The sequence below is a fragment of the Chionomys nivalis genome, chromosome 21 (genome assembly GCF_950005125.1).
Source record: "Chionomys nivalis chromosome 21, mChiNiv1.1, whole genome shotgun sequence".
NCBI classification, from domain to species: Eukaryota; Metazoa; Chordata; class Mammalia; order Rodentia; family Cricetidae; genus Chionomys; species Chionomys nivalis.
The window spans coordinates 5,744,526-5,765,778 of record NC_080106.1 but is presented as its reverse complement, the minus strand read 5'-3'; the positions used below and the strand labels follow the sequence as shown (position 1 = coordinate 5,765,778).

Here is a 21,253-nt window from a genome sequence, read left to right as displayed (position 1 = left end):
GTTGTGTTCTAGGATAGACGATTGCCTGTAGCCTGCATCAGAGTAAGGAAATGAAAACTTTTGAAAACAAAATTTAAGATAACAGATTTTTTAAAAAAATTAGTATGCACTTAAAGCATCTCGTTTTATTCTCATTGCTCTAGAAGTCACAAGTGCTTTTGAAAACAAGTTTACTACTACTTTCTGTGTATGTTTGTGTATGAGATAGACCATCTTCTACATATACACTGGCGACCTGCAAAAAGAGGTGGTGTCAGATCAATGGGATCTTGAATGGCAGATAGTATGAGCTTCCCAATGTGATTGTTGGTATCTGAAGTCAGGTCATCCCCAAGGAGAATATGTGCTGAGTCACCTTCAAAGACACATAACAGTTTTTATTCAATTAACCAAAAGCCTTTCACAGATTAAAAACAACAAGAAGAACATAAAAAATAAATAAAAAAAGAAACAAATGATAATTGAGAGCATGATCCATCAATATAAGTTTGCACCTTCATGAGAAGACAACCCAACAACAACGCCCAACAATTTACAACAGGAAAGCTAATTACAAAAGACTCAGAGTGCTCAATGGGATTATGAAACACCAGTACACAGACTGACACAATATGACTTCTATACTTACAACAAAGCTACACCTATCAAGAATATTTTTTTAAAAAAAGAATGTTTTTAATATTTATGAAAGAATAAAGCAGATGGAGAGAAAGAGCCAAGAACAAAGGAAGGAAAATATAGTCAATTTTTAATCCAGAGACCAAAGGAAACTCAGCCAGGAAGTGTGGTCTTGACCAATCTTACCTAGCTCACTGTGAGTCCATGTGTATAGAAATTAAATAAACACAGACTTCAGAACTTCTACACATTAACTCAAGGTGACCCTTACACTGTTATGTTTCTGACCTCCAGTCATTGGTATTTGTTCTAAAGACAGACGCCCTGTGCTCTAAAGCTCTCTGCAAATGGAGATGATCCCCTGCTGTGGCTCTGCAGCCCCTTATGGCTTGTTGTGGTTTCAGGTAAACCCCGTCCCTCTGATGCCCAATCTCAAAGCAACAAAGAAGAAAAATTTAAAATCTGCCTCCTGCCAGATGGATTACGGCACAAGATGAGCAATCTGCTCCATTGACCTACACAACACCATAGACACCTGAGAGATCTCTGCAGATCAGAAATCCCTTTGTCTGCTGAAACAGAGTTTCACTGAATCACACCATGCTGGCTGGTGGTAGCAGAAAGTTAAGAGCATTCTAATCATGTACGGCTGAAGATTGATCCACATCATCTCTTTACCAATTCCTAAACTACTTGTATCATGTATAGGACAAACCTGAAAGTGAAATTCATTATTCAGAATTTCTAGAAAGCAGGCTTTTACCTTTTGCAATTCATTTTCTCACCACACATCACAAGCACTGTCTGTGTGTGCACACTGGACAGTGATATCACAAGCATCAGACCCTCCCATGCCTAGACTGCAGAGTCTCCCCCTCCTCAGCAAATCCCACACAGGGAGGCTCAGAGAGCAGGTTCACTGCCAAGGTCTCTTCAAGAACCAACACACCCACAAGCTGACTCAGGTTCCATCCAAGCCCTAGCAGAAACGACAGAACAGCAGACCTGTGCTGAGCACCCCACACTCACCGCACCCCACACTCACACAGCATGACGTGTGGTCTCCTTACAGCTCCCGACAGTCAAAGCACAGGAGAACCCCAGAGAAAACCTGCAAGCTAATGTTCCTAATGCTAAGCCTTGCCAGAGTCTCTCATTAGCTGGGCCACACAACTGGGTGTTCTTGAATCCCAGCATTCAGGATGCAGAGGCAAACAGATCTCTGTGCGTTCTAGGCTAGCCTGGTCTACAGAGCTAGATCTAGGTCAGCCAGAGCTGTTACACATAGAAACCCTGACTCAAAAAACCAAAAGCCAAGGGGGGAAAAAAACGTTGGAGAATGGAAACAAATAGAGATAAAAGCAATAATACACTTAACAATAAATGGTCAATTCACTGATTTAAAGGATAAAATAGTGTATTTTAACATTAAAAACTGAGGTATACTGACAGGCCATTACTAAGGGGCTGATTGTTCTTGACTATATATATGCACATGGTGGCTGCTGAGATCTGTAACCTGACACACAGAGTTACACTCAATGGCCTGTTTCTCAAACCTCTGGGCTGCCGTAAATGTGTGAAGCAGGACTGAACACATCTGCACAGGAGAGCTCCCTAATTGCAAATTCAATATTCACTGCACAAGGGAGCTTTCCCAAATTGAACAACACCAATGTGGCCAGTCTTTTCTCACATGACATGAACTGGCACAAGCTGGGAAATCACAGAGTAACTCCTCCTGCCGCACTCAGGGCCTTTTTCACAGTGGAGACTCCAGCAGCTGCGGCCTGCCCTGTTTCCCTGCGGTGCACACAATGAACTGCTCTCCTATTCTGTCTGAAGGCAGAAGCCATGCTCCACATGCAAACCCTTTTCCTGTACTTACAACAGACAGCTGACTACATGACTCAATGGATAATATTAAATCTCTCAGGTGGTGCATGCATTTAAATTAAGAATTTAAGATGTGTAATACAGAGGACAATAAGATGATTGCCCTGGAGTGCAGCAGTCTGAAATCAAGGCGACCTGAGAGGCGGAACAGTGCTTGTCACAGACACACGTGTGTAAAAGGCTGGAAATGTAGAGGCCTTAGAATTACTATGTCTTCTCAGGGAGAAATCACTCCACACAATTAAGAGATTAATAGAGAAAAATCTCTGTAATGAGAGCCTGCATCTATCTCTGTCTAATGCTCAGAGGAGCAGCATTGACAGAGTCTGCATTCCACATCTACTGTCATCCCTAAGTTTCTTTTAGGGTCAGGTGTCAGGTTACACTCTGAACAATTTAAATAGGGACAGGAGACTGCAGGTCCAGTCACCTGGGCAGATGGGAGGTTTACACAGGAAGTCATTATCAGAAATATTTCTGAAGGACACCAGTGACCCGATGCAGCAGGTCATTCTTCAGTGACAGGGTCCTGAGGTAAAGTGCCAGGGAAGGAGAAAGGTGGAAAGGATAAAAGCTGGGCTGGCAGGAAGGTTTGGCACAAGCTGTGTCTCCTGCCAAGTGAGCTCCTTAAGAACAGCGTCTAGTTTACGACAGCTAGGGCGGAAATGGACGGCGATGGGGACCGCTATGAAGTCAGCAGAAAGCAGAAAATGAGACAGACTCAGGAGGAGACTAATCCAGCAATGATGCACAAGGGGACACAGGGGCCTCAAAAACATTACTAAGTTCACAGTGGCCTCGGACTGGAAACCACAGCTCCACGTGCTGGGATGACCGTGGCTCTCAGGATTAAAGGAACTCTCCACAAAGGCCCTGGCCCCGACCATTACCTCGTCTATATTACTGGTTTTAGAAAAAATAGCTGTATTTTTTTTTTCTCAATACATCAAGCTTTCTGCAAAGTTCCCAAGGCCTGGTCCCCAGGTTGTTACTCTTTCCCCAAGAACATGCCTCCTCCCTGCCTCAGGGCCTAAATGAAAATGTTGCTCGGTCAGACCAGTCCTCACACAGCAGTGCTTTACTTTCAAATACTTGTCACTGGTGTCATACGCCCATCTCTCAGAAGTATGCCTTTCTCAAGAAGAAAACTGGAACTTTTAAGCACACCAGTGTTCGGGGTAGGTTGTGACCCTGAAATGCCTCTTTAAGCAGCTTGTTAGATGCTCCTTGTTTGACATAAGGATGGGCCTAGTGGCCGGTTTTCAGTCACAGGTTTCTTTTTTGTAAGAGTTTGGAGTCAGCCGGGCGGTGGTGGCGCACGCCTTTAATCTCAGCACTCGGGAGGCAGAGGCAGGCGGATCTCTGTGAGTTCGAGGCCAGCCTGGTCTACAAGAGCTAGTTCCTGGACGGGCACTAAAACTACAGAGAAACCCTGTCTCGAAAAACCAAAAAAAAAAAAAAAAATGTGTCTGCAGATTTCTTCTCTCTCCCGGGTCTGGCTAGCATACACTTATCTTTGCGGTGTCTTAGAGAAAGCCCTCCCTCAGCTAAATTCTACGTTTTGTAACTTACCTGCTCCTAAACACTGGTAAATCCTTTATATGACCAACTCAACTCTTCTACATCACAACTAAGAAGTCGAGTGCGCCCCAACACACGAGACGCCTTTTACAACCTCCACCAAATTAACCGCAAATGAACGATACACAGAACGGTTAAATGAAAAGTGCCGCCCTTCTAGAAGATACTGGAGAAACCAGGCCTCTCCCAGTTCGGCGATCTGCTTTCCACAGATGCATCAAAATCACAGTGTTGTTGACTACAAATGTTTCTACAGGTAGTTCCCTGCTCCCAATTCTTTGAACAGTTGTAGCCTACAGAGCAAAGTTATTAAGAGGTCCGTGCCTGGGAGTTCCAGGGACCATGTGGGAACCCACAGGGCCAGGATTCGGGCTGGAGATTTCCAACACAGCCCTGGGAAGGACCAGACTAACTTGCTCCTGAACCTCCCCTTCTGTTCGTCCCCATCTGGGGACAGCAATCCCTTGCTCACCGAGTTGTGGCTTCCCTGCTCGCCCATGGTCCTCTCAGAGCTCCGGGCAGCAGCACGTGAAGCCCAGCACGCTAAAACGCTGGCCAGCTCCTTTCGCAATCCAAGTAGCAACATGGCTTCCGGAAGGGGCCTTGCGCCAGTTCTGACTGGCAGTTAGACCTGAAGCCCTGATTGGCTAGTGAGGCCTGAGTGACAAGAGCAACTCTCGACCGGTTACATTGTGCTTACGCACACAGCTTAATGGTCGCTGACCCCGCCTTCCACTCCAGACTCAGACCCTTTCCAAATCTACAGAGATAAGTATTTCAATGGCACTTATCCCTGGCTATAACTGTTGACCCTTCCTGCTATCTTCCTGGAGTCCATGGGCACTTCCCCTTTTTTCTCGTGGACACAATGTCATTAGCTTACATAGTCCTTCCCTCAGTGTGGGGTGGAGTGATTCCCTGTCCCTTGAGTGGAAGGGTACCCAGAGTATGAACAATTTTAAAGAGAGATTAAGGATTGTTCTGTGGCATCACGCTGAGATCAAGTGAACTGAAGGAACTTTCTACCTGTTAGTCACAGGCTCTTCAGAGAACAGGAGAGAAATGTAGGGACCAGATAAGAAAACAAAATGATACATCTGTCTCCCACCAGAATGATGGCTGGATGACGGCTCCATTGCTTGTAAAGTTTACTTCCAGAATTCAGGACAAACTCTAACAAATGAATGGGGCTAAAAAATGTAGTCTGAGTGCAAATGGAATATTGAGAGAATAATTAAGCAAGTGACACTGTCTTTATGACTACCGAAGTGGCATTTCAATTGTATTTTAATAAATAAAGCTTGACCGAAGATTTGAAAGTAAAACAGCCTCACTAGTTAGCCTTACAGACCAGGTAATGGGAACATACACCTTTAATCCCAGTAAACACAATGAGATGCATCTTCAATACCAGGAGCCACACTAGTTGCCATTGAAACCAGGTGGTGCATGACTTTAATCATGGTGGTGCATGCTTTTAAGCCCAGTCATAAAGACGATTATACAAAGGGAAGAAACAACTCTCAACTTGGTCTCATTGTGAGATTTATGGAGGCAGGATCACCATTTTGGACTGAGGTTGAGGTAAGAGCCAGTGACTGGCTTCTTTGCTTTTTGGGAACCTAGTCACCATGCCGGGTTCCCTATCACAGTCTTGATTCAGGAGGAGGAACTTGATCCCGCCTCAGGATTGACGTGCCACGGTTCTGTTGGCACCCATGGGAGGCCTACCACTTTCTGAATGGAGAGGAAATAGTGGATGGGGGTGAGAGGAGGTGGGGTAACGGAACAGGAGAGGAGTGAGGGGAAACATCACTTGGAAAGTAAAATGAATGAAAAAAAATTTAAGTAATGAAAAAAAGAAACAAAAAGAAGTTTTTAAAATATTATTAGAAATTTTCCAACCATTGCATTGAAGACTCTGGAAAATTACTCTTAATCTTTTTTTTTTTTTTTTGGTTTTTCAAGACAGGGTTTCTCTGTGGCTTTGGAGCCTGTCCTGGAACTAGCTCTTGTAGACCAGGCTGGTCTCGAACTCACAGAGATTCACCTGCCTCTGCCTCCCAAGTGCTGGGATTAAAGGCGTGCGCCACCACCACCCGGCAATTACTCTTAATCTTATTTTTACTAGGATCCAAAAGAGAATAGGAAGTTGTTGTAACATAACTATTGTAGTATTTCTTGGGCTAAAAACAAATTGAGTTAAATAGTAACAATTATATGTTACATGATGTAGAGAATGAATGTACTGGATTCCTAGGTTTTCTACTAACCACACAGGAGGACCAACTATATAAGCCTGTGCATAGTAGGATTCATTGTTCATTGTGTCAAAAGTAAAATTAGAAGTGTTCTCATGAGATTTCCTCTCTGAAGGAAATGAATCAGGTACTAAGTATTACTGGTCACAAGGAAGTAAGATATGCTCTCTTTTGAAAGCTAGGTGAGGTAATAGTGAATGCATGCTATAAATTTCTCTTCACAACATAATTTAATAGATCATGATAGTTGGTGGGCTCCATGATAGATTATATGTAGTGTTTAGCATACATTTAACCCAGTGTGGGAATAATGACATGGTTGCCCCTTGTGCTCCAACTGGACAGAAAGGCAACTGAATCAGAATGTTACTGTAATGAACAAAGTAAAAATGACATTTACATATACAAAAATAGCTTAGTCAAAAGACCCACTAGACACAAGGCTGTGCCTGATAGCCAGAATCCAGTAATGTTCCTTACTCAAGTCAAACAGATACCACAATGCACACTGGACAGGGTAGAAGCACAGACCAAGAGAGATGCTCTGCTATGTCCATCTGGAGAGATACCACCTTGATAATGCCCTGTGTCTAGAGCATCCCTCCCAGGACCCTAACCCTATAATCTTATTTTTCTGTTACTGACTGGACCTGATATTCTTCTAGGATATGTTGCACAGGTGAGTAACCTTGGGGAGACAGGCTTAGGACCATAGTCAAGAATCTATGAGGTGAGCCGGGCGGTGGTGGCACACGCCTTTAATCCCAGCACTCGGGAGGCAGAGGCAGGCGGATCTCTGTGAGTTCGAGGCCAGCCTGGTCTACAAAGGGAGTTCCAGGACAGGCTCCAAAGCTACAGAGAAACCCTGTCTCGAAAAACCAAAAAAAAAAAAAAAAAAAAAAAAAAACACTAGAAACTACAGAAGCCCTTTCAAATTCCTTCTGTAAAGCCAATATTACTAAAATTTTAAAAACAGGAAAAGATATATAAAAATAAAACTTCAGAGATATAATAATACTAATACAATAAATAATGATCTTAAAAAGAGTAGCATTTTTATACCAATAACAAGCACGCTGTGAAAGAAATCATGGTAATATTGTATTCAAAATTACTTCAACAATATATCTAGGAATAAAACTATCAAAGATGTCAAAGAGGCCTGGTTAATAAAAAATAAAAATGTTAAGACACAAAAGAAATGGAGGGGTATGCTGAGATCCTCTGCTCTGCTACTTCCTCCTTTGATGAGAAGTTACTGAATTTGATCACATACGGCCTTCGTAGGTGTTTTCTTGATGTGATGAGACAACATACTCACGGTAACTTCTATAAACATAATAATTAATAGAGCTGGCTGAAAGATTCAGAGGTTTGGTCCATTATTGTGTGGCAGGAAGCGTGGCAGCTCTCAGGAAGATATGTGTAAGGGGCCACAGTTGGGAACCAGATCTACTTTGACTGGAGGTCAGAGTTTGAACTGATTTTTACTCTTTCAGTGCTGTTGACAACAAATGTGGCAACAAACAGGAGATCCTGGTCTAGGATGTGGTTAATTAGTATTCTGGGTGTGGAAGTAGATGCACTCCCCCTGAACTTCGAGACTGTTCCTTATATCATGTCAATGAGGTCTGTTGCCTCCTCCCTCCCTTTGGAGTAAAGTATATAAACGTGTGAAAAATAAAGGATTCTGGGTCCAGTATTCACAGAATGTCACTCTCGATGCTGTTCTGGGATGTGGAATTCCCCTCTGTGTGCTGTTATTGCCATTGATTAATAAAGAAACTGCTTTGGACCTATAGCAGGGAAGAACAGAGGTAGGTGGGGAAAACTAAACTGAATGCTGGAAGAAAGAAGGCGGAGTCAGGAGAAGCCATGTAGCCCAGGTGGAGAGAAACACTGGAACTTTACCCTGTAAACCACAGACTCATGGTGATACACAGATTAATAGAGACGTTAATTTAAGAAATGAGTTAGCCAGAAATACACTTAAGCTAATGGCCAAGCAGTGATTTAATTAATACAGTTTCCGTGTGGTTATTTTGGGAGTCTGGGCAGCTAGAAATAAACAAGTGGCCTTTCTACAACTGTTCTGTGTCTCTGTCTAATTTCTCCTACATCTCTGTTACTTTAGCTTAATAATTCTAGTCCTCACACCACTACCATGAAACATACAAATCCCACTGAAGCTGGTCTTTGCCAGATGTCAGCCGATGTGACACCCTCGACAGATGACGCCACAACATGTGATTTCATGGATGTGTGGGCAGAGCTATTGGAGTAAACTTGTAGGACCCCATTTGTAGGCATTTTATACTGCTGGTGTAGAGGTGAGAATTGAGCACTCAATAAAAGATAATAATATATATTAAAGGAAGAAAGATGGAAGATGATTTATCAGGAGTTAAATTCTATATAACTGTGGATATGGGTCATTTACTTGGGTGTAATATGATAACTAGAGGAGCTGGTGCAGAGCAGAAATAAATGCAGAGTTATTTAGAGATGATAAACATTCTGTTTCCTCCCCTAGGCTGGTGGCCAAGCCGCCCTGCCTCTGTACCCAAAGACACATTTCTCACCAGAACTCTTGGTCATTTAGGGCAAAAGACCAGAGAGGAAAGAGAAACCAAGAAACAAAACACCCATATAATAAAGACAATTTCAGAAATTGACACCTGAACCTAAAGTCACCTCAAATCCAGATGGCTAAATGCTAGTGTTAAGAACACAATCAATAATAGAAAAATGCAATATGGCATCAGCAAAGCCTACCTATGCTACAGCAACAAGACCTGAACAATCCAACACAGCTGAAGCACAAGAAAATGACCTTAAATATTACATTATGAAGATGATAAAGATCCCTAAGAGGATATAAACAAATCACATACAGAAATTGAGGAACAGACAAAGAGAATTTGAAAAAAATCAATAAATCCAAAGCCAAGTAAATCAGGCATTCAAGATCTGTAAATAAATATAGAAACAATAAAGAAAACAAGTGGAAAAAAAAAAGAAAAAAAAAGAAAACAAGTGGAAGGAAACCTGGAAATGGAAAATCTGGGTAAGTGAACAGGAAGTAGAGCATCACACTTCACCAAGAGAGTACAAGAGATGGAAGAAAGAACTTCAGATGTGCAAGGCACATTAGAGGCAATGGATGCTTTAGTCAAAATACTGCTAAGTATAAAAAATTCCTACCACAAAATATCCAGGAAATCATGGACACTATGAAAAGACCAAACATAAGTATAGTACAATCATAGGAAGGATAAAAATGCAGAGAATTTTTATAAATGAAATTCTAGAAAATTTTCCCAACATAAATAAGCATATGCCTACAAAGGTACAAGATTACAGAACGTCATATAGATTGGGCCAGCGGGAAAAAAAATCACCTCAACACATAATAAACACTAAGCTTACAGAACAAAGAAAGAATATTAAAAGCAGCAAGAGGAAAAGTCCAACTAACAAAGGCAGACTCATTAGAATCACCTGACCTCTCAAAAGAGACTAAAATTCAGAGGTACCTGGACTGATAACTCATAGACTAGAACAGACCATGGACATCAGGAAGAAAATACACCCAGCAAAGATGTCAACAATAGACGGACAGAGTAAGATACTTGATTTTTTAAAAAGTCAAATTTAAAGAGTATCTAACCAAAACTCAAGCCCTATATAACATGCTAGAAGTAAAACTCCATCTCCAGGAAGTTACTTACCGCCATAAAAATACAGGCAATAGATGATCTCACACCAGGAAAACTAAGAAGGGAAACACACAAACACTACAGCCTTCACCAAGAATATAACAGAAATTAACAATCATGGTCATTGGAATCGTTCAGCATCAATGGCTCACAGCTATCTCTAAAGAGATATGCCACCATCTTCCGGACTGTAGGCATACTGTACACCGAATACTGTATACATAAAAAAATAAATCTAAAAAAATATGTATTTAAAAAAAGGATGTAAGTTCTTAGCCTACTGCTTTAGCTGCCATGCCTAGCATGTTGTCATGCAAATTTCATGGTGATCCTGTATCCATATGGAACCAAGGGCCAAATCAAACTCGTTTGTAAGTCGACATAGACATTATATCACAATAACAGAAAAGGAACTAATACAAATCCATAGATTGCTATGCCTGAATTAGTTAATGTAATTAAAAAGAAATACTAAATCAAAAAGGGTTACAATAACATTTATATTCATACTGCAAGTGTTGATCTGCATGAAATTGTACCATGACTGTCAAAGAAGGCTATACCCACAGCTGTGAAAGGAAGTTACCCTGGGTATCTACAGCAGCAAGGAGAAAGGTGTCCTGACTGTTGGGAAGCCAGGCTATATCTGAAGTTGTGGAGGGAAGTAGGCTGGGTATCTACATCTCTGAAGAGAAAGATAGTCTAACTGTCAGAAGTCAGGCAATACCTCCAGCTGTGAAGGGAAGATGTCAAGGGTACCTACAGCTGTGAGGATAAAGGAATCCTGAATATTGGGAAGTCAGACTAACTGAAGCTATGGAGGGAAAGTATCCAAAATAAGTTATGCTGGCTGGGAGAAGTCAGGCTGTACATAAAACTGTAAAGGGGAGGTATCCTGAATACTAAAAGCTGTGAGGAGAAAGGAATATTGACTGTCAGAAAGTCAGGCCATACCTGAAGTTGTGTTCTGCTTGGGGACTTTCCCCTGCATTATGTGGGAATCTTGCTCCTTCCTGAGAGAGAGTCATTAGGGCTGGGCTCCACTCCATTCTGCTAAGAGAACTTCCCAGTAGAGATTCCATTGCTGTGCTACTCCACTCCCCTCAGGGAGTTTCCCAGAAAACTTGTCCATCACTTTTCTAATCTGCTCCCCTGGCAAGCACCCCAGCAGAGATGCCCATGACTTCTCTGCTAGGCTCCACTAGGGAGTTTCCCGGCAGAGATGTTCATTTGTACTCAGTTCTGTGCCAAATGTTATTTCTGTAGTAGTTTGCTCTGGATCCAGGGTAACGTTGCCATCTGCTGTGCTCCCCTAACGGAGTTTCCCAGCAGGGGTATCCTTGGCTTCTCTGCACTGCTCCACAAGGGCTTTTCCATCAGAGATGTCCCTTGTTTCTTTGCTCGGCTCTACAAGGGAGATACCACACAAGGATTCTGTTCTGGTCAGGAAAAAGTTCTTTACCCAAAACTGGCTCAAGGGATTTATTTTGGAGGTATGAATGCAGGAGAGTGGTTGCTCTGGTAGATGAGAAAATGCCAGAAGCCAACAGTATACGCTCTGGGCTTCTACAGGGACTTTTAAGAGCAGAGTTTTTACAGGGAAAAAAACAAGCTCAGAAATAGGCTGGATTTCATACTGTGGTTTTGTGTTCAGGGCCTGGTTGGTTTCTCTGCACAGGATTTGCATGTTTTCAAGCTCAGGGGTAGAGTGTGGTTTCTTGGCTTTGATTTTAGAGCCAATATGTGTATCTTTCACTGGTTCTAGTTTCAAGATCAGGGCGTGTTTCTTTCGTTGAACCTTTTATCCTACACAGAGCCTCATAAATTAATAAATTGACTTTTTTCCATGAGTTTTCAGAGGCAAACTATAAAAATATATAAAAATATAAAAAATGACATCATGAAACTTGAACAATTACTGACACTGTCAACTATTTCCAAAAAATTAATGCGCTTTTGTGTAAGAGTGTAAGTGTGCTGGGTAAAGAGCTTACCAAATACTTTACAATAATATGCTCATGATATTTTATAGGCACTCAAAGACTATTATAATAAGCAAAGGCTTGAACAGATTGATTGTACACAAAAAGGTTTAATGCTTTATAAAGTGAAACACATTGTTACACTCACTATATTTTTAGGGTTCCCCTGAGGTACAACTTTTTTTCTGATGATTTTGAAGATTACTCATCAATGCAATGGCTCTCCAGTATGTGCTCTTTCATGCACTTGAAGACCACTGTGGGAGGAAATGCCTGACCACATTGATTATAGTCATAGGGTTTCAGTACAGTATGTTCTTGTAAGCATTTGAAGTTAACTGTGCCATGCAAAGGCTTCACCACTGGACTATATTAATATGGTATCTCTTCAGTATATCTTCTCTGTGTATGAAGATTACTGTGTTGTACAAAGGCTTTATCACATTGATTACATTGATAGGGTTTCTCTGCAGTATGTGTTCTTCTATGCATTTGAAAAGCACTGTAATAAGCAAAGGCTTTACCACAATGATTACATACATAGGGCTTCTCTCCAGTATGTGTTCTTTTATGTATTTGAAGATTACCTTGTTGTGTAAAGGCTTTACCACATTGGTTGCATTCATAGGGTTTCTCTCCAGTATGTGTTCTTTTATGTATTTGAAGATACTTGTGATATGTAAAGGCTCTACCACACTGATTACATTCATAGGGTTTCTCTCCAGTATGTATTCTTTTATGTATTTGAAGATACTTGCAACATGTAAAGGCTTTAGCACATTGATTACATGGATAGGGTTTCTCTCCAGTATATGTACTTTTATGCATTTGAAGAGCATTTTGATGAGCCAAGTTTTTACCACACTGATAACATTCATAGAGTTTCCCTCCAGTATGTGTTGTTATTTTATGCATTTGAAGAGCATTGTAATAAGCATAGCACTTACCACATTGATTACATTCATATGGTTTCTCTCCAGTATGTGTTCTTTTATGAATTTGAAGAGCAGTGTGATAAGCATAGGACTTACCACACTGATTGCATTGATAGGGTTTCTCTCCAGTATGTGTTCTTTTATGATTTTGAAGATGCCATTTTCGTGCAAAAGCTTTACCACATTGATTACAGTCATATGGTTTCTCTCCAGTATGTGTTCTTTTATGCATTTGAAGAGCATTGTGATAAGCAAAGGCTTTACCACATTGATTACATTCATAGGGTTTCTCTCCAGTATGTGTTCTTTTATGCATTTGAAGAACATTGGGATTAACATAGGATTTACCACATTGATTACATTCATAAGGTTTCTCTCCAGTATGTGCTCTTTTATGCTTTTGAAAATGATATTTTTGTATAAAAGCTTTGCCACACTGATTGCATTGATAGGGTTTCTCTCCAGTATGTGTTCTTTTATGATTTTGAAGATGCCAATTTCGTGTAAAAGTTTTACCACATTGTTTACAGTCATATGGTTTCTCTCCAGTATGTGTTCTTTCATGGTTCTGAAGATGACATTTTTGTGTAAAAGCTTTGCCACACTGAATGCATTTATAGGGTTTCTCTCCAGTATGTGTTCTTATATGTACTTGAAGAGCACTGTGATAAGCAAAGAATTTTCCACATTGATTACATTGATAGGGTTTCTCCCCAGGATGCGTTCTTTTATGTATTTGAAGAGCATTGTCATGAGCAAAGGATTTCCCACATTGATTAAATTCACAGGTTTTCTCTCCGGTAAATGTTCTTTCGTGTTTCTGAAGATGACATTTTTGTGTAAAAGCTTTGCCACACTGATTGCATTTATAGGGTTTCTCTCCGGTATGTGTTCTTATATGTATTTGAAGAGCACTGTGATAAGCAAAGGCTTTACCACATTGATTACATTGATAGGGTTTCTCCCCAAGATGTGCTCTTTTATGTATTTGAAGAGCACTGTCATGAGCAAAGGCTTTCCCACATTGATTAAATTCACAGGTTTTCTCTTCAGTATGTGTGCTTTCATGCCTTTGAAGATGTTTGTTAAAAGCAAAGGCTTTAACACATTGATTATCTTCATAGGGTTTCTCTCCAATAAGTGTGCTTTCAGTCCGTTGCAGATGTCTGTCATATGCAAAAGCTTTGAAATACTGATTATACACAGAATGTTTCTCTTTGGTATGATTTATTTCAGGCCTGCAAGAATATTTGAGATACGTAAGAGCTTTACCATTTTCAATAAACCATTGATCTTTGTATCTCTATAAATCAATTTTACAATTTATTTGTAAAGTGGAATCAGATTTTAAGGTTTTATCACTGGGTTTACACTCATGTTGTTACCCTTAATTTTGGGTTATTTTGTATCTTTCAAAATGTCTATGATGGAAAGATACTTTATTAAAGAGTTCCCATTTATAGAATCTTTTCTATATGAGACTTTTTTACATATTTGTAGGAAAATGGCAAAATTCAGATACAGACATGTGTTATAGAAGGTAGAGCTTCTCCTAACAACTGCTCCTTGACCCTTGATTGTAAATGCCCATTTCAGTATTATGAGTAACACTATCTTTACTATGGACTGTTTGTTTATTAGAAGGTTTGAAGGATGTACTTAACACCTCTTCAACATGTATACCTTTTGTAATATGGTTGGTGTAAAATTAATGGTATGGCAGTTCTACAGCTCTCATTGAGTTGTGATTCAAGTGGTGATATCTGTTAAGGCATTGTTTCTGGTCTTCTTTCTTAAAAGAATGCCTTGGATATGCAATTCACCTACTTGAAATTAAGGTTTATGGTTATGTGAGATTTTAATAAACATCAATCAACATGAAGCTGAGTTTATTTACACTATGGGTTAGTGTAAAAACTCCAGAACACATTACAATTTCTTCTGAGGCATATTTTTTATCAGACTGCACATGATAATTACCTTTTATGTCTTCTAGAGCTTTGGAAATGTTTTTCAATATTATGGTCTTCCCAACTGTATCCTACAATAGAGTAGAAAATGTATGATATATTATGGAAATTTGTGCAAAATTTAAATTACTATCTTTACTGTATCTCAGAACCATGTCTAATTTATGCACCTCATTCTTCTTTCTCAATCAAATTACAGAAGAACTTCAAAAACTAAGGAACAGTTGTCCCCTTATTTAAAAACATGATGGAAAATTTAGGTTTACCTATGATACTGAGGCTATGGTAGATGTCCAGCATCACATCTTTGTAGAGATTCCTCTGTGAAGGATCCAGCAATGTCCACTCTTCCCAAGTGAAGTCAACATGCACATCATCATAGGTCACTGCAATCTGAAATGACCCATACATGTGTACAACGAAAGTATGTTAATGGCAACACTGAAAATGTACACCTCTTTGAGTATAGTCATATAATTCTGGTACTCCCTAAACTTATTCCATTAAATAGACATTATAATGTAATTACCAAGTCACTTTGGAAGAGACCTGAATAAAAGGTATCATTTCTGTACCTTGTGAATGGGTATCACCTTGCAAGAGAAACGCCTATTGAACAAGTAATTGTAAGCAGACAAGTAAGCAGATCAACTGTACAGAGTACATAGGAGAGAAATTATATAAACAATTATTAACTACAAAAAAGAAAAATAAAATAGACAGGCTGTGTATATTGCTCATGCCTTTAAATGCTCCAATCATAAGTCAGAGGCAAGTAAATCTGCGCTAGAGTTGAATGCCAGCCTAGTCTATGCAGTCACTACTAAGAAAGCCAGAAGTACATATTAAGACCATGTCTCCCATGCAAAAATCAGTCAAAAAGCAAACAAAAAGTAGACTCAGAAGGTCTTACTGATGTAACTACAATGAGTTCTATATTCATCTTCCAAAAACCCGAACTGCCCTACTTTTAACTGTAACATCACTAAGATTTTACTAAAAGTCACTGCACGTTTAAACACAAATGGGCAGATGAAAACCTTATGAAATGGAGACTCCTAGGGCAGAGGAGGCCGGAGGAAACGAGCTCCACCGGGAGCAGAAGCCAGGAGCAAACCCAGCCCTGAGAGCCAACCCAGTCCTGGAACACTGGCAGATCAGGATTGAGAGACGACCTGACTCAGAGTCTGCGATCTCTACCGGAACCGGAGTGGGACTGAACCAGCTACCTAGGACAGAGAGAACGAGCTCCATCAGGAGCAGAAGCCAGGAGCAAACCCAGTCCCGGGACACAGCGGATCAGGACTGAGCCAGCGACCAGATCCAGAGTCAACAATCTCCACCGGAACAGGTACAGGGGAGAAACCACTGAGTGAGTGAGCCAGAGCCAGAGCCTGCTGAGGGTCGGGACATGAATCTGGGACCTTCAAGGGAGTAGACCTAAGCCAACCCCGGTGGATCTGGGCGTGAGTCTAGGACCTCCCAGGAACTAGGTCTGAGCCAGAACCTCTGTCAGCCTGGGCATGAGTGAACCTGAATCCTCCGAGGGGATAGGCAGGAACCAGAGATGGGGGGAGGGGGGGAGGCATGAGTCTGGGATCTCAGAGAAAGTAGGCCTGAGTCAGGACCTCTGTGGATTCAGGCATTGGTCTGGGACATCAAAGGGAATCGGCAGGAACCTGAAACCTCTGTGGGTTCAAGCGCGAGTCTGGGACCTCTGAGGAAGTAAGCAGGTCCTCTGCGGGTTAGAGCGCACCAGAGCCTGGGACTTCCTAGGCAGCAGACAGAAACCAGAAACCTTTCCAGGTCCAACTCCAACCCAGGGACTTCTGCTAGAGGGAATCCAGAACACGATTTAAAGATACAGGTCAAAGCCAGTAATCTAGGCCAAAGTTGTCCTGAGGCAAGGAACTCCACCTTAGGTAACAAATTTCACAGGAGTAGAACTGAGTGAGACTCCTTTGGGGGAGCAGAAGTCAGGAACAAATCCAGCCCTGGGAGCCTACCCAGTCTCAGAACATTGGCAAAACAAGATATTCCGTGACAAATTTAGATCTCACTAATACCTAGCCATAAATGCAGCCATACACAAAATACTAGAAAGAAAACTCCAACCCAAGGAAGATGGCTACACCAACAAAAACACAGACAATTGATGACCTCATAACAGCAAATTCTGAAGAAGAAAAAAAATGCACAAATTAACATCACCAACAATGAAAACTAAATAAACAGGAGATAGCAATCATTGGTCATTAATATCCCTTAATGTAAATGGACTCAACTAACCTACAAAAAGGCACAGGCTAACAGATTGGATACGAAAACAGAATTCATCCTTCTTCTGCATACAAGAAATGCATCTCAACCTCAAAGACAGACATCATCTCAGAGTAAAGGGTTGGGAAAAAAATATACCAATCAACTGGACCTAAGAAACCAGTGGGTATAGCTATCCTAATATCTAATAAAATAGACTTCAAGCTAAAATCAGTCAAAAGAGACAAAGAAGGTCATTTCATATTAGTCACAGGAAAAAATCCATCAAGAGGAAATTTCAAAACTGAACATCTATGCCAAATACAAAGGCACCCTCATATGTGAAAGAAACATTTTTAAAGGTTAAATCATGCCCTAAACCCCAAACATTAATAGTAGGAGACTTCAATACTCCCCTCTCTACACTAGACAGGTCAAATAGAAAAAAAATGAACAAAAAATAAGAGAATTAACAGATGTTATGACTCAAATGGACCTAACAGACATCCATAGAATATTCCATCCAAACAGAAAAAAATATACCTTCTTCTCAGCACCTCATGGAACCTTCTCAAAAATTGACCATATACTCGGTAACAAAACAAAACAAACCTCAACAAATACAAAAAAAAAAAATTGGAATAACCCAATGTACCTTATCAGATCACCATGGTTTAAAGCTAGAAGTCAACAGCAATACTAATTCCAGAAAACACACAAACACATAAAAATTAAACAATGCTCACCTGAATCATCAATAGGTCAAGGAAGAAATAAAGGGGGAAATTAAAGACTTCCTAAAATTCAATGAAAATGATCACACAACATATCCAAATTTATGGGACACAATGAAAGCAGTGTTAAGAGGCAAGTTCATAGAGATTTTATATTCAATCAACTACATACAACCCAGGTTACTCTAGACTAATGGCCATCCATGATGAAAGTTCATTTAGTCACTTCAACGATCCTCATAATCTGCAACAACCCTTACACTGCTCCAATGTCCAAAGTCTCTCCAGACACACAGACAATCCTTGACAGTAACACCTTATAAATTCAGGAAAGAAACAAGTTACATCTTTCCTACATACAACAGCACAGCACACCATTCATATTCTGAGAGAAATGGAGATACAATAAAAGAGGACAGGCCCAGGGCAAGACCAAATGAAGCACAGTAGGAAAAACATCAAATCTGCTCCCTCTGACTAAAATTCACAGGGCTTCAGTTTCAAAGGGCTTGGACGGCCCTATCCCTGCAACTTCTCTCTGAATGGCTCTCCCCCCATATGCAGTCATCTCTCTATGAGAGATGTCGAGGGCTGTAGATACTATAAAAATGTAGGGTGAAGCTGGATGCCCATATGAGCAGAGGAATTTTGTGTGCCTCTCCAGGCAGATGTCTCTGTTGTTAGGTGATTGTACTTCCTCCTAGGACTGATCATTATATAGAGATGGCCTTTGTACATCAGCATAACATCTCTCTGAAAGAAGTTGGTTTCGGGAGATTTCCATACTTCTAGCTCTACGCTGACAGTGGAGCACAAGGCTGCATAATAAGTCTGACCGAAGAGCACAGGTTCTATGTGAATCCAAATATTTCTAGGATCTGTTTTAGTAAGTTTTTATAAAACTTGTATCTTAGTACTAATATCCAACTTTTTTAGTGATAAAACAGAAATAATAAAACCGATCAGTTTATAATTGACAATATACAAATCCAATCTAAATTAGTTATTCTCTCGTTTTATTGTTATTTTTAAATCATCTAGCATATTATAAAGAGACCTAACTTCCTCCATTGTAATAGTGTTCCTATTTTTGAATATGGAGTCAGTCTCTCTCTCTCTCTCTCTCTCTCTCTCTCTCTCTCTCTCTCTCTCTCTCTCTCAACTAATACCTCTCTTTAAGAATTCCCAGTTTTCTTACAAAATCTGCCACCATTGACAGTGGAGCATCCAGCTGTGCAGCATCTCGGATGGAAGAACACAGGTGCATAGCTTGGCCGAGGAGAGCTGCAGCTGCTACCGTGCAGCCATGAGCTAAGAGTGGCAACCTGAGGAGAGGGAGTCTAGGGGAAACCCTGAACTCACAGGGCAGAGGGAGCAGCTTTCTGAAAAAATATACATGGGGTTGTGTGGAAGAAGCCAATTAACTCCCCGAAGGCAGACCCAGCCAGTCGTAAGTGTGGTTGAGTCTTGTGCTGTTTGAATTCCAGGTACCAATGGAGTTTGTTGCACAGAAGTTGCAACAAAAAAATTTCCCCAATCTCACTTAGAGGCTTAGGCATAAAAGAGAGAAGAACCTATCTGGCTGCACAGTGACCCTGGAAAGAGCACCATGTGCAGCTCCATCCTGTGCCCCTGGCTGCAACCCACAATCAACATTTTCATGAATCATGCCTTAAAGTTGTGTGCCAGTGTAGCACAAGTTCTAACAGGTGTTCAGAATAAAAGCCTGGGAATGAGATGTAGGGATAAATGCTAAAAGATCAGAGAGACAAAGGAGCCAGTCACAGCCAAAGCTTACCTATAACTGCTCGGCCATATAATATGCTCTCTGTATGTACAGACCTCCAGACCTCTATGGTTAACTTGAAGGTAGCTTGGCTCTTTGAATTTCAGGCAAGCTTTATTTTGTTAGAATACAAGGAAGATTTTCACTACAGCACTTTACTTAACTGCTAGTATTCACATATGAGTGAGTACACACCATTTTTGTCTATGTGTGTTTTAGTTGTCTCACTCAGGATAATAAAGAACTCTATCAGAAGCCCTAGAGAGGAATATAAATGGGAGGAGACAGCTCTCAGACAGTGCCATTCTGAGACTCCTGGAGGCGGGATCGACTTTTCAGACTGGGGCTGAAGTAAAGCCAGTGGCTGACTCTTTTGCTTTTCTGACCTTCAGGTTGAACCCTAATATCTATCTCCGAGATTCTATTAATTGTGCTACGGGCCTGGAATGGAAAAGGTAGCTATCTGAGCATGAGACAGTGAGAAGGCAAGAGGAAATCCAGGAAACAGTCTTTGGCCATGGAATCTCCTTTTAGTGACCAGCTTGAATTTATATGCCTAAATAATCCAGTTTTCCCCCCTAGAATCCTTTTGTTAATAGATTTAATCACAGCATCAGAGAAGCAAGTTAAAAAAAGACACCAAAAGTGAACTTGTTGCTAGGTAGAGCCCACAAACGTTGCCTTTTGGAAAAATGTAGCAGATATCAAGAGTTTAGGTGGCAAAAACCATAGAAAGTTGCACGCAGAACTTAATTGATTGTTCTTTCAGGATCAGGAAGTAGGGAAACTGAGAGTAATGGCAGAAAGTGGAGATAGAAATCATAGGATCTCAGTCAGAACCAGATAGACGCCATAAGAGTTTGAGCTAGAGGTCCTTTGTGTGGTATTTTGGTCCAAAATCTTTCTCATTCTGCCTATCCCCTAGAAATTAAAAGATCATACTTAAAAAAATAATGGACTAATTTCTTAAATGCAATAGTGAATCTGTTGGAAGGTATTACTGATGACTCATTCAGATCTACAGCAAAAACAAAACAAAACAAAACAAACCCCTAAAATGTCAATGTTTCAATTGCAGCAAACAAGGTCACCCCAAAAGGGGTTATGAACGGGGCATTCCTAAGCCGAAATCGACTATTATTAAGGCCTGTTAGATCTCATGCCACAAGGTTCAATCACGCTGATAACAGTACAACCCACAGAATCAGAGAGGCTATGAAACAAAAAGGACTGTAGGGGAGATGTATGGCTTCCCTAGGAAGAGGAAACAGATCGTGTGGATGCATTAGAAGCAGGTGCGCATGGGAACCCAAGGGGTCAGGTGAGTAAGAAAGGGACAGAGGTGGAGAGCACAGGGAGGTGACTGGAAAGTAGAGCAATGGTGGTCTCTTGGGAGTGTCCCTCATGCCTGACTTCTCATTCACCCTAGAATGGATCCCTCTTTCAAGGTATCTCTCTCCTTGCTCTTCCTCTCTATCCTTCACTCAACTCAAACTTCCCAATCGTGCATAC

General features: G+C 40.8%; 1 protein-coding gene across 4 annotated transcripts in view; it reads right to left on the bottom strand.

Moving 5' to 3' along the window:
- LOC130863322 (zinc finger protein 431-like) overlaps positions 1 to 21,253 on the bottom strand; it is a 36,818-nt gene that overhangs the window by 8,630 nt on the left and 6,935 nt on the right. Inside the window, exons 2-4 of one of the 4 annotated variants that reach the window (XM_057753243.1) lie at positions 15,229 to 15,355; positions 14,973 to 15,033; positions 13,005 to 14,230 (exon numbers count right to left, since the gene is read on the bottom strand). In XM_057753243.1, coding sequence (XP_057609226.1) covers positions 13,005 to 14,230; positions 14,973 to 15,033; positions 15,229 to 15,355 — 1,414 coding nt within the window. Of the gene's footprint in view, positions 1 to 12,206; positions 14,231 to 14,968; positions 15,034 to 15,228; positions 15,356 to 21,253 lie in introns of those variants that run through there. The other 3 variants (XM_057753242.1, XM_057753244.1, XM_057753245.1) reach the window with 3 other exon arrangements.